This window comes from Parus major, chromosome 22 (genome assembly GCF_001522545.3).
Source record: "Parus major isolate Abel chromosome 22, Parus_major1.1, whole genome shotgun sequence".
NCBI classification, from domain to species: domain Eukaryota; kingdom Metazoa; phylum Chordata; class Aves; order Passeriformes; family Paridae; genus Parus; species Parus major.
This window is the reverse complement of record NC_031790.1, coordinates 165,040-177,112: the sequence shown is the minus strand read 5'-3', so window position 1 is coordinate 177,112 and position 12,073 is coordinate 165,040. Positions and strand designations below refer to the sequence as shown.

General features: G+C 57.1%; 1 protein-coding gene across 4 annotated transcripts; it reads left to right on the top strand.

Moving 5' to 3' along the window:
* Positions 1 to 334: 334 nt before the first annotated feature.
* On the top strand, positions 335 to 10,692 carry DBNL (drebrin like). 4 transcript variants are annotated; one of them, XM_015648748.1, is made up of 13 exons: positions 335 to 430; positions 2,195 to 2,307; positions 2,558 to 2,632; positions 2,892 to 3,038; positions 3,586 to 3,663; positions 4,222 to 4,373; positions 5,049 to 5,103; positions 5,750 to 5,818; positions 5,921 to 6,023; positions 7,205 to 7,315; positions 8,398 to 8,501; positions 9,274 to 9,379; positions 9,690 to 10,692. In XM_015648748.1, the coding sequence occupies exons 2-13, from the start codon at positions 2,212 to 2,214 to the stop codon at positions 9,827 to 9,829; spliced, it is 1,236 nt and encodes a 411-aa protein (XP_015504234.1). In that variant the 5' UTR covers positions 335 to 430; positions 2,195 to 2,211; the 3' UTR covers positions 9,830 to 10,692. The 4 variants fall into 4 exon arrangements, with proteins under 4 accessions (XP_015504234.1, XP_015504233.1, XP_015504236.1 ...); XM_015648747.1 differs by having other exon boundaries at positions 5,732 to 5,818; XM_015648750.1 differs by lacking the exon at positions 7,205 to 7,315.
* The last annotated feature ends 1,381 nt before the right edge of the window (positions 10,693 to 12,073 follow it).

Genomic DNA, 12,073 nt, shown 5'->3' with positions numbered 1-12,073 from the left:
GGGAGTGTAGGGGGAATCCGAGGGGGTGGGCAGGGGATGGAGGGGTGCGGGTGAAACAGAGATGGGTGCGGGTGGAGGGCCTGGGAAAACATTTCCGGCTGGGCCAGTGGCTTGGGGGAACGTGTGGGGGTGTTTGGGGGGATGTGGGGTGTATAGAGGGAGTCAGGGGTGTGGGATGGATGGGGAGGCAGGGGGGTGATGAGGGGGTGGGCTGTATGAGAGGATCAGGGGGTGTCTGGGGGGATCAGTAATTCCCTGGGCTGTGGGCTGGCAGGTCCCTGTGGGGCTCTGCACTTCAGAAGGTGTCAGGGGTGTATGAACACCCCAGATGAGCACTGTGCTGGCTAAAAATACCATTTCTGCCTTAATTTTAGGGCTCTGTTCACCTATGAAGGCAACAGCAATGATCTACGGGTGGCTGGCTCCGGAGGTGAGGATTTTGGGGACCATCACCCTGTTTCCATGGCTTCCAGGGTCTGGGGGGCTTCCAGGGCTCATCTCACTGAACCTGCCTGAGATGCTGGGGAGGTTTTAATCCCTGAGAGTGTTTTGGGGAGTGCCCTTGGTGGTGGGACAAGGGTGGGAGCTGTGTTGGGGTGTCCGATGTGATTTCGGAGTGAGGAATATGGAGCAGAGCCCCACTGGCAGCTCTGCTTCTCCTTTCCTTTCATTTTTCTCCTTTCCAAAGGATCCAGAGTTTGGATCCTGACTGCTCTTTGCATCCCTGAAGTATTTTGGATCCTAGATTTAGGCAGGACCACGTGGTGCTCCAAAGCCACTCACTCAGCCAGGGCTCCCTACTCGATGCTCTTAAAGCCCCTCACATCCAATTCCCTTCTTCCTGCAATTCTTCTATTTATGTTTTATCTGACTGCTGATTCCCACCCAAGCACTACTGGCTGCAAAGCCGAAGCCTTCAGGAAGCAGCACATCCAGGCTGGTGTCCCTGCGCTCGGAATTTGCATCCTCTCATCCCTCCCCAACTCCTTCCTTAATTTCCAGGTGTTTTTCCCAGCCTGTGGAGCTCTGTGGAAGTTTCTGTGATGCTCCACAGGGTCTGGTGGAGCCCACGGAGCCAGGGAATTTTGTTGAGAAAAACTCTTTTTGAGTCACAAATGAGAGTTTTGTGGAGCTGCAGAGTGCCCTGAGCTCCCTGCAGATCCCTGCTACCCCCAGCATTCCTGTCACGTCCCTCTGTGCCAGCCCTCACCAAACAGCTTCAGACTTCCAACCTTCAACTTCCCTGCCGGGTTTGGAGCCAAATTTAGAGCCAAAACATAAATACTTAATAGGGAGGAGGAAATGATCCAGGTGATGCTGCGGAGCAGAGCAAGCTGTGTTGGTCTGTGTTACTCCTGCCAGGAGTGATAAGGACCAGTGGCTCTTTTCCCACTTTTCAGGGCTCAGGCAACCCAGCACAGGAAGAATTGTGGTCTGAGAGAATATTTTTGAGATGAGAATGTGCATTTTTGGTGGTTTTCCTCCTTTCCTGGTAGTTTATTGGTGTTGTGGGAGCGACGCTGTCCGCTTTCCATTGCCCCTGGCTGAGCCCTGTGTGGGGTTTTTCCTCTGGGGTTCACTCTCAAGTCCTCAAAGCAGCACTGAGACCACCCTGGGTGGGTGTAACAGGGAGGGAAGTGTTGAGGCAGGAGTTTCCCCGTGGTGGACTTGCAGGACCTTGCCCCGTGTTACTCTTTTGGTTCCTTCTCTGCTTCCCATCTTGCAAAGCAGGAACAAGGCTCAGCCAGTTCCTCCACCACTTCTCAGCAGCATTCCCACCCTCACTGAGGTGTTCCTGAGTGTGGTTTTGTGCAGGAACCTGTGGGCAAAACTGACAGCTCTCATTAAAGCTTCTAATTGATTAGGGAGTGTGAGCAGCTCCTTGCTGCAGATCCAGGATCTTTCCATATGGGATTTGTGAAGGCCTGAGGAAGACAAACTGTGTGATAAAGGCTGCTGGGGATGGGAGTGGGTGAGAAAAGGCTGGGGCTTGGCTCCCAAATAATCACGTGGATGATAAATGATCAGGTTATGTGTTTACAGAGTAAACACAGGGGTCTGAGACACTCAGGAGGTGTGACAGCCCCACATCTAACGGGGAAAATCAGGGAATACGGAGCTGGGGTGGGTTTGGCTGTCCTACCACATGCACAGAATGGGCTGGACTCACCCCCTCTCCTTCCTCCTGGGACAGATGGGGGGCTGGAAGAGATGGTGGAGGAGCTCAACAGTGGGAAGGTGATGTACGGCTTCTGCCGCGTGAAGGATCCCAACTCTGGGCTGCCCAAATATGTCCTTGTCAACTGGGTGAGTGGGGACAGAGCTTGGCTTAACTGGGAGGGAGCTGGAGCCCCTCTGCCACGGAGCCCGGCTGGGAGAGCTGGGGGTGTCCAGCCTGGAGCACAGAGGGCTCCAGAGACACCTCAGAGCCCCTTGCAGTGCCTTGAGGGGCTCCAGGAGAGCTGGAGAGGGACTCAGGCTCAGATGCAGGTGCTGCTGCCATGAATGCAGCCTGGAGGGGCTCAGGTGAGCCAGTGCTGGTGGTGTCTCCTTGCAGACGGGTGAAGGTGTCAATGACGTGCGGAAAGGAGCCTGCGCCAACCACGTCAGCACCGTGGCCAACTTCCTGAAGGTCTGATCCTCCTCCTGTCCTCAGCACTGAATGGTTTGGGTTGGACCATCCAGTTCTACTCCCCTGCCGTGATCAGGGATATCTTCCAGTAGACCAGCTTGCTGAAAAAATCCCTCTGGATATTTTCTCCTTCTCACCAGCACCCTTTTCCCTTCCTTGGGAGCTCTGGGAGCACAGACAAGACCCACCGGGGCAGGGTGGTGGGTTTGGGGGCTCCCAGAGTGACCCCCTCACCCTTATCCTGGATCCTCCTTCTCAGGGGGCTCATGTCACCATCAATGCCCGGGCAGAGGAGGATGTGGAGCCTGAACTCATCATGGAGAAGGTGGCCAAAGCCTCTGGGGCCAACTACAGCTTCCACAAGGAGAGCAGCAAGTTCCAGGACTCAGGGCCCCAGGCTCCTGTGGTGAGTTGAATCACTGAGGGCTTTTGGCTGCCTCTGGGTGGGGGGAAGGTCTGGGACCATTATCATCCCTTGATGGAAGAGCAGCATGGCCATTGACACGTCTGTGGAATGTTCAGACTGGAGAAGGGAAGGCTCCAGGGAGAACTTAGAGCCCCTTCCAGTGCCTAAAGGGGCTGTGAGAGAGCTGGAGAGCACCAGGGCACGGAGTAACAGGACAAGGGGGAATGGCAGAGGGCAGGTTTGCAGCATGGAATCAGGGGCTGGATTGGAGGGACCTTAAAGCCCATCCAGTCCCACCCCTGCCATGGGCAGCGACACCTTCCAGGGTGCTCTAAGCCCTGTCCAGCCTGGCCTGGGACACTTCAAGGGAGGGGACAGCAGCCTGTGCCAGGGCCAGCACTTCCCTGGTTTTGGCAACGTGCACCCAGCTCGCCTTTAAATTGTGGGGAAAAGCATCAGGTTATGGGAACTTCTAAGAGAAGTCTCAGACTGTGCCGATTTGGGCTGACTGTTGACAAAAAAGGTGATTTCTCTGTGTCTTCCTCAGGGCTCTGTGTACCAGAAGACGAATGCGATGTCTGAAATCAAACGGGTCAATAAGGATAATTTCTGGGCCAAAGCAGAGGTGAGTGAACTCATGCCTCAGAGCACAAAGTGTTTGGGTTTAGATGGAAATTATTCTCCATATTCCCTGTCTGGGAACTGAGCAGTCCTGCCTGGAACCAAGAGCTCAGGGAAGTGCAGAGTTACTGCCCTGCAGTGCTCGGAGAGGAGGGGCTGAGTCTGGAAGGGGAAAAGGTGCTGCTTTATCTCATCTGAATTTTGCTCAGGGCTGCTGGGGTGAGCTCAGGAGGGAGAGCTGGGCTGCACCCAGCTCCCAGCAAAACCCGTATGGTTGAGGAAACTGGGTTTTGACCTCTCCGAGGGCTGCTCCCTTTTTCCTTCCCTTTCATGCTGGGTTTTATGGGGTTGAGCAATAACATAGGAACCTTCTGACTGGATAAGGGGATCCACCACAAGCCCCAGGATCCATCGTGTGCCCTTGGGTATGCCCTGTCCCCTGCTGCGTGCCCTGGGGGGTTCCGAGCGCTGGCACAGGTTGTGACAGTCACAGGTGTGTCACAGGTGTGACCCCCACACCTCAGCCCAGCACACCCAGGCCTCTGTGCCCATCTCCCCTCAGAAGGATGAGGAGAACCGTCGGCTGGAGGAGAAGAGGAGGGCGGAGGAGGAGCGACAGCGGCTGGAGCGGGAGCAGCGGGAGCGGGAGCTGCAGGAGGCAGCAGGGCGGGAGCAGATGTTTAAAGCCAGATCCAGTGAAATTGAAGCCCAGAAGTGAGTGGGGTTTTGGGAAGGACTCCTAGAGCCCATCCTGCTGTCTGGGGGCCCTTTGGTGCTGGGTGGCCCTGTCACTCCCTCTCTGAGCTGCCCCCACTCTAGCAAAGTTTATTTCTTTGGAAGTGGTAGATCATGTCCATGCTTTTCTCCCTGCTGGAATTGCTGCAGTCCCAGGAAATCTCCTTTAAGAGAACAGATATAAGGGCATCTTGCTCTGGCTGTGGAGGTAATACCTCCCTGGCTAACCCCCAAGGAGCTTGGCTGCTTGTCCAGCATCACCCCTGAGTCTCCCTGCCCAGGGATCTTGCTCCAGGACTACTCCTCCTTTTGCTTCCCAAATTCTTGCTTGACACCCGTGGCCTCAATTTTTGTGGTGTCAGAGGTGCAGGGAGCTCCAAGCCCCACAGGGACAACTCCAGGGAAATCTGCCCAGCTCCCATATCAAGCTGCTCATGTCCATATCCCTAAGGAAGAGATTTCCCTGGAATGACAGCACTGTTTGGAGCAGCTCCTGCCCCTCTCACCGTGCTCCTCCCTTCAAGGGTGACCTGTAGCACCTGGAAGTGAGGGCCAAAGTGAAGGATGGCCTTTATGTGCTGTTCCCAGGGAACTGGAATAATGGGGTGAGGCCTCAAATTTTAGGCCTCAGTTTTAACACATTTGTTCCCACAGGAGACTCCAGCAGCAACAGGAGGCTGAGAACAGGGACAGGGAGCAGCAGCAATGGGTGAGCTCTGGTGCTGGCCCCAGGCAAGGTTTACCCGTGATGGAGGGGACAGGGACCTGGGACAGGGCAAGTGGAAATGGCCTCAAGTTGAACAGGGGAGGTTTAAGTTGATTACTGGGAAAATTCCTTGATGGAAAGGGTTATCCAGCTCTGGCACAGCTGCCCAGGGCAGTGCTGGCATCCCCATTCCTGGGAGGATTCAGCAGCTGTGTGGAAATGGTGCTTGGGGACATGGGTGGCCTTGGCTGTGCTGGGGAACAACTGGACTTGATGCTCTCAGAGGGTTTTTCCAACCTAAATCCACGATTCCGTGACACCAAGTTCCTGTTCTTAGCCCGGAATTCCCACATCCCCCTCCCAGATCCAGGGTTTCCTCCTCATCCACCCTCCACTGCCACGGCAGGTCCTTGGGTCCAGAGGGGGCTGAAGGGGGCAGATGGTTCTGGAAGGAGCTGGGTGGGGCAGGAGGGGGCAGGAGGGGGCAGGAGGGGGCAGGAGGGGGCAGGAGGGGGCAGGAGGGGGCAGGAGGGGGCAGGAGGGGGCAGGAGGGGGCAGGAGGGGGCAGGAGGGGGCAGGAGGGGGCAGGAGGGGGCAGGAGGTTGCCCAGACCACTGGGCTGGTTGCCCAGACCACTCCCGTGCCGCAGAAGGAGCAGGCCGAGGAGGCGCGGCAGCAGAAGGGCGTCAAGAGAAGCGAGTCGGTGGAGAAAGCCCAGGTGAGGAACTGGGACCCCGAGCCCCTGGGGAAAGGGGGCTGCCTCGGCCCTGCCCCCTGGGCTGCTCAGGGCTTTGACTGGGCTGTGTGCCCTCCCGGGCAGGAGGCTGCCACGCTGATCGCGCAGAGAGCCGTGAACCCCCGTGACATCTTCAAGCAAAGGGAGAAAGCGGGGCCAGGGGATGCGGGGATGCCAGCACAGCCAGGTATGGCCTGGGGACACAGGGAGGGTCCCAGTCCCCCACTGGGTCTCTCTGCACCTGGAGGGGTCCCAGTGGGGCGTGAGCTGACAGCAGGCTGCTCTCACCACACTGCTGTGCTGTGTCCCACACCTGGCTCCTGCCATTCTTCAGGGTGTGGCTCTAGACAAGTTTTAATCACAAAAACAGATTTCCATACTCTGATTCCCCCTCTGAGCATTAAAGATTTTTTGGGGTTTTTTTTGTTTTTTTTTTTAATTATAGTTCAATATGTTAAGACTAGGAGAACACCACTATTGCAGCCTATCCTGACTGAATGAAATTTCACCTGGATTTTTGCACTGCCCCAGCCAAGCAGAATCTTGCCCTGTTAGAAGAGCCTGATCCGATCTCTCAGACAGAAATCAGGAAGTTTGCAAACCAGAGCTGAGAGTAGCTAAGGAAGTAGCTGTGACGAGCACGTGACACCCCAGGGTGACTGCCCCTGCCACCTCCTCCTCCTCCCTGTCGCCTCCAAAGCACCTTAAATTGGTTCAGAATTACCACTTTCACTTGGTGACAGGAGCATGAATCCCTGCTTCCTTGGGCAGGCAAGCCATGGGTAGGAGAGGAGGGAATGCCACGCTGGGAAAATGGCTTTTTTGATGGTTGGACATCATGGGGAGAGACTTCCTGAGGTATTTCATTAAGGTTTGATGGTTTTCATGGAGGAAAGGGAGATAAATGCCCTGGAATTGATCAGACACAGAGATAAGGGTGGGCAGGAGTCTTGGTGCTAGTAGGGCTTGTCTGGGAATTCTGCTCAGCTTTTGTTTGGTTTGGAGGTGGAGATGAAGAGATACCAGTGCAGTTACCTCCTGCCACAGGAAACACACTGGCAGAAACCAGTTTGCATCATCCCCTCCCAGTCTGATATCTGTTGAGTTCAGGGTGCTCTAAGAGTCCCCATGGAGAGCCAGAGGCAGGGCTGTCCAGCTCTTCCTCCTCCACAAAAACCCTTTTTTTTTTTTTTAATTTTCCCTTGGCTGCTGCTGTAACCAGTTGCCAAACTTGTTTTCCACAACCAGGATTAGAGCTGGAAAATCCTGCCTGGGAGGTTGACCCAGCAGCACCTGTGGGTGCACAGTCAGGCTGGGAGCACCCCCTTGCCTGACAGGCTCCTGCAGCCCCTTCAACTCCTTTTGCAGGGAAGCTGCGCAGCCCATTCCTGCAGAAGGAGATGAACTCTGTGCCCAGTCCTGCCTCCCCCAGCCGGGATGTCTGGGGGTCCCTGCCAGCCTCCCCGCTACCTGTAGCTGGTACGTGCTTGGCTCCCTGCACTCCCCAAAGCTTTTCTCCTCTTCTTTCCAACTAGATCTCACAAAATTTGGCATTTTGAGGCCGGGCTTGGAGATTCCATTTGGTTTTCCCCTGGGCTTTGTCTCCAGCCAGGGCTCAGTGTTGAGGATGAGGATGGTTCTTGCTTGTCTTTAGCCGAAGGCTCAGTGCCTGGGGGATGAGGATGTCTCCTGCTGAAATTCAGGCTGGAATTTGGCTCCATGCACCCCCAGCCTTCCTCCAGACCTGGCACAGGGGCTTGGGCTTTTCCAAAATGCCCCAAGGCCCAGCCGAGGTGGCTCCACCCTTGTGCAGGGGTTTCCCTGCTCCAGAGTTAGACTGGGTTGTTCCCTTGTTGAGGTGAAGTACACGGGCACAGGGTGACAGGAGGGACTGGCTTCCCACGGCCAGAGGCACCCTAGGAAGGTGGGGAGGCCCTGGTAGAGGCTGCCCAGAGGAGCTGTGGCTCCTGAAGTGTCCAAGGCCAGGTTGGGCAGGGCTTGGAACAGCCTGGGGCAGTGGGAGGTGTCCCTGTCAAAGCACTTCCCTGTGGTCATGGGGAGGAAGCAATTCCAGAGAAAGGCTGGCTGTGCCCAGAGCTCTCCCCATGTGCTGTAGGTGGCACCGAGGGCTGGCCCTTCCCTGAAGCATGGAATGACAGATTGGTTTGGCTTGGGCAGGATCTCAAACCAGCTTGTTCTACCTCCCCTGCCCTGGGCAGGGATCCAGGGATGTGCTGGGGCTCCAAGGTCCCATGGCCACTGTCACCACTAGATGCTGCTGTTGGCCAGGACCTCTGCTCCAGCCCTTCCCCTCCATGGGAATTTTTTCATCTTGAGCGAGTTTATCCTTTCCCTGTCTTTATCCCTTCCCTATCAGAGCTACATCTCTCCTCTGTCCTTTCCATTTCTCCCTTAAACCCCTGCCCACTCCATCCCAAGCTTCCTGCCTGCTCCATCCCCCAGGAATGACACCCAGCTCATGAGCAGGAATGTGGTGTCACCCCAGCTTGGAGCAGGAGCCAGGGCATGGCTGTGGTGACAGATCCCTTGTTTCTCCTCAGGACGAGACTCTGGATACAACTCTGGTGTCCCAGGGTCCCACATGGAAGAGAATCTGTATGAGGAGCCTCCAGAGCCCTTGGCCCTCTATGAGGAGCCACCCCAGGTGAGTTGGAGAGGCAGGGACCCCATCAGGGCCGGATCCACGTGGAAGAGCTCATCCCTAGGATGAGCCTGGAACACTTTTCTGAGCTAAAATCGCAGGAAACAGCAAAACCCCAGAGCTCAGGTGTCCTCGGGATACAGCCATGTGGCAAAGGGGTGCTACTGTGTCTCTTCCCAATGCTCCCAGTACCAGGAGACACTGGTGCTGAGCCCCCGGCACCCATCCTGCAGCCCAGCTCCAGCTGTTGTCAGTGCCACACCCCAGAACCAGGGAGGGGAGAGGACCCACCAGCCTCTCCCAAAGCCCCTTCTCTTTCTCCTGCTTCTCTGCACATCTGGACCCGGTGGAGTTGCAATTCCAGCTGTTCCTGGTGCAGTCCAGGATTCTCCAGTGGCTCATTGCAGGGCTGTGCTGTGCTGCCATGCTGCCCTCAGAGTTGTGGGGCCCCTTGGATTTCTTTTGTGCTCACCTAACCATCAGCATTCCAAACATTTTCTCATTCTGGAGTTTGTCTGGAAGTGTCCAGCGGGTTCCAAAGGATTCCAGAGGAGTCAGCCAAGGAGTACACCTTGGCTCTTTGGCCAAGAACTAGTTTGCTCCTGTGGCAGACACATGGCACAGATTCCCTGGAGCTCATGTTTTCTTCCAGAACTTCCAGCACACAGGTCTCCGAGCCTTGGGGGCTGATGGACATTTCTGGGTATTGGACATCGTTGTTCTCTTTCCTCCCACTGTTCTCCTGGTAATTCCTGCTCTCCTCTCCTTCCTGAAGGAACAAGTTGACAATGCCAAATACGACTACAGGGTGGAGTACCAGGAGGCAGCGGACCTGGCGGGGAAGGGGCTCTGTGCACGGGCACTCTATGACTACCAGGCTGGTGAGACCCCCAGAGCCATTGCCCTTGTCCTGTCCCTCCAGACCCTTGTCCCCAGTCTCTCTCCAGCTCTCTTGGAGCCCCTTTAGGCACTGGAAGGGGCTCTGAGGTCTCCCCGGAGCCTTCTCTGCTCCAGAGACATTCAGAGACTGGACATGGACAGTTCTCCCAGCTTGTCTCCAGAGCAGAGGGGCTCAGCCCTCCGAGCACCTCCGTGGCCTTCTCTGGACTTGTTCCAGCAGCTCGACATCCCTCTTATCTTGGGACCCCCCGAGCTGGGTAATCTGACCCCCCTCCCTCTGTCCCCCTGCAGCTGATGACACCGAGATCTCCTTTGATCCTGAGAACATCATCACCAACATCGAGATGATCGATGAGGGCTGGTGGCGCGGCTACGGCCCCGACGGCCACTTCGGGATGTTCCCTGCCAACTACGTGGAGCTGATAGAGTAGGGGAGCTGGTGGGGGGGCTCCAGACCCCCAAGACCACTCAGCTCCTGCCTGATTCTTCCAAACGACACGTGGCTTTTTCTTCTTCTCTATTTCTCTCTCTCTCTCTCAGTGAGATGCCATTCCCCAGCCCCTCGGCAGTGGGGACCCGCAGGCACTGCTCCCCTGTCCCCCATAGCTGCCCTTGAGTGGGTGAAGGAAGGGTCCCATCCCACCCTGAGCCCACAGTGCTGCTCTCCGCCCCCTCCCTTGGCTTTGGAGTGGGAAGGAGGGTGTGACAAATCCCTCACAGGAATTTTCAGGGAACAAATGATCTCCCCCCTGTGCTCCCTCCCACCCCGTGACCTTGGACCTGCCGCAGCCACGCTGGAGAAGCCACTTTCCCAATTTTATTTCATCGGAAAAGCTCATCAGAACCCTTTTGGAATCCTGCAGGGTCTGACATAACCAGGAGATGTGAATCCTGGCTCTGTTCCCCACCATCCTGAGCACACAGAGCTCACCACTCTGTGATCCTGTGTTTTCCTCCCCGCTGTTCCCTTCTCTCACCCCAAACATGCTCCGGGGATTTGAATTGGGAGTGAATAACCTCCCCTGCAGCGCAGATCCAGCCTGGCCAAGCGTGTGGGACCCCCCTCCCCAGCCCCCCAAACTCACTGTGAACAAGGAAAAGCCCAGCCCAGCCCTTCCCCCATACAGTTTCCCGCCCTGGTGTCACTTCAGGAATAGAAGGAGAGGAAGGGTTGGGGCTTTGGGGGGTCCCAGCTCACCCACCCCTCCTTCAGGTGCTGGGGGACATGGTGGCTTCTCTGAGTCCCTCCCCCCGGGCCCTCCCCAGCTACAATAAAAGGGCTTTTCTTTGGTGATGGATGTAGCAGGATCCTGGTGGGAATTGAAGAGGAATGCCAGGGGTTTGGTGTCCATAATGTCAGACGTGTTATCACACCAGGTTGTTGTGAACAGGGGCCAAGGAGGGGGTGGGAACATGAGGGATCTGGGGACATGGGGGACCCATGGTGGCAGCCAGATGGGTGCCACAGGCCATCTCCCACCCTTCCCTAACACAGGGCTCAGGTGCTCACACAAGGACCTGGGGACATCATGTGGCCATGGGACAGAGACCGGGTGACACAGGTGGCCCTGCCGTGTGCCACGTGGGGTGGCATCACACCAGGGTGCTGGAGACGCTTCATCCCCTGCACTGGCATTGCCCTGTCCTGTCTGAGTCCCCTCACACCTCCCCATCCCCAGGGCTGGCACCGCACCTATCAGGACATGGCACATCCCTTTATTCACCAGGACCGGGGTGCAGGACGTGTGGGCACGGGGTGGGCACGGGGTGGGCACGGGGTGGCACAGCCACATGCAGGAAGGTGCCAAAGCTGCAGCAGCAGTGTGGGGGGACAGTGGCTTGTGGGGATGGCACGGGCTTGGGATGGTGTAGGGATGGGGATGGAGACAAGCATGGGGTGGGCAGAGGAGTTGGGATGATGGGCTGGCACAGGCAGGGGCAAACAGACCATGAAGAGGTTGGACCCATTGCCCTGCACCTCGTGGTGGGTGACAGCACTCACCCAGAGGTGGAGAGGAGGGTGCAGGTGCCCTGCTAGTCCTGCAAGAAGTATTGTATTGTAATATATGTATTGTACTCAGGGCTGTACTGGGGGAGCCATAACAGGCTGGGGAGGCTGGAGTGGGAGTGGGAGTGGGAGTGGGGGGCCGTTCCTGGGGGCTGCATGGGGTGCATTGGGGGCTGCAGCAAAGGCTCGCTGGGCTGCACGGGGAGGTGCAGGTGGCGCCCCCAGCTCCCGGCAGGCCACAGCATTTCTGGACAGTGAGTCACGCTTGGGGGGGCTACGCGTGTGACGAGGGGGGGTCACGCCTGTGACGATCGCTGGCGGCCTGAGCTGCCACGTGGCCCTGCCACCGCTTCGGCCCGGGGAGCCTGCGGGGCCCGGGCGGGTGGGGGACACCCCGTGCACCCCCCAGCGCCCCAGGGAGCACCCTGGGCATGCACACCCCAGCCTGAACCTCAACCCTGCAAGCAGGGGGGCTTTTTTGGGGGGGGGGGTCACGTATGTGTAATGTGTGTGCAGTGTGAGCACATGCACTGCATCCTCTGCGTGTGCTTCCTTCGTGTGCAGCCCAAGGCACTGCCACACGTGTGCAGCCTCTCACGTGTGCCATGTGTGTTCTGTGTGTGCCAGGTCTGTGTGCAGCCTCTCACGTGTGCCATGTGTGTTCTGT

Excerpts from the sequence above, each read along its gene's own strand:
- DBNL (XM_015648747.1), top strand. The coding sequence starts at position 2,212 with ATGGTGGAGGAGCTCAACAGTGGGAAGGTGATGTACGGCTTCTGCCGC. Across the intron at positions 4,374-5,048 it reads AGTGAAATTGAAGCCCAGAA|GAGACTCCAGCAGCAACAGG; the intron begins GTGAGTGGGGTT and ends TTGTTCCCACAG. Across the intron at positions 7,316-8,397 it reads CTCCCCGCTACCTGTAGCTG|GACGAGACTCTGGATACAAC; the intron begins GTACGTGCTTGG and ends GTTTCTCCTCAG.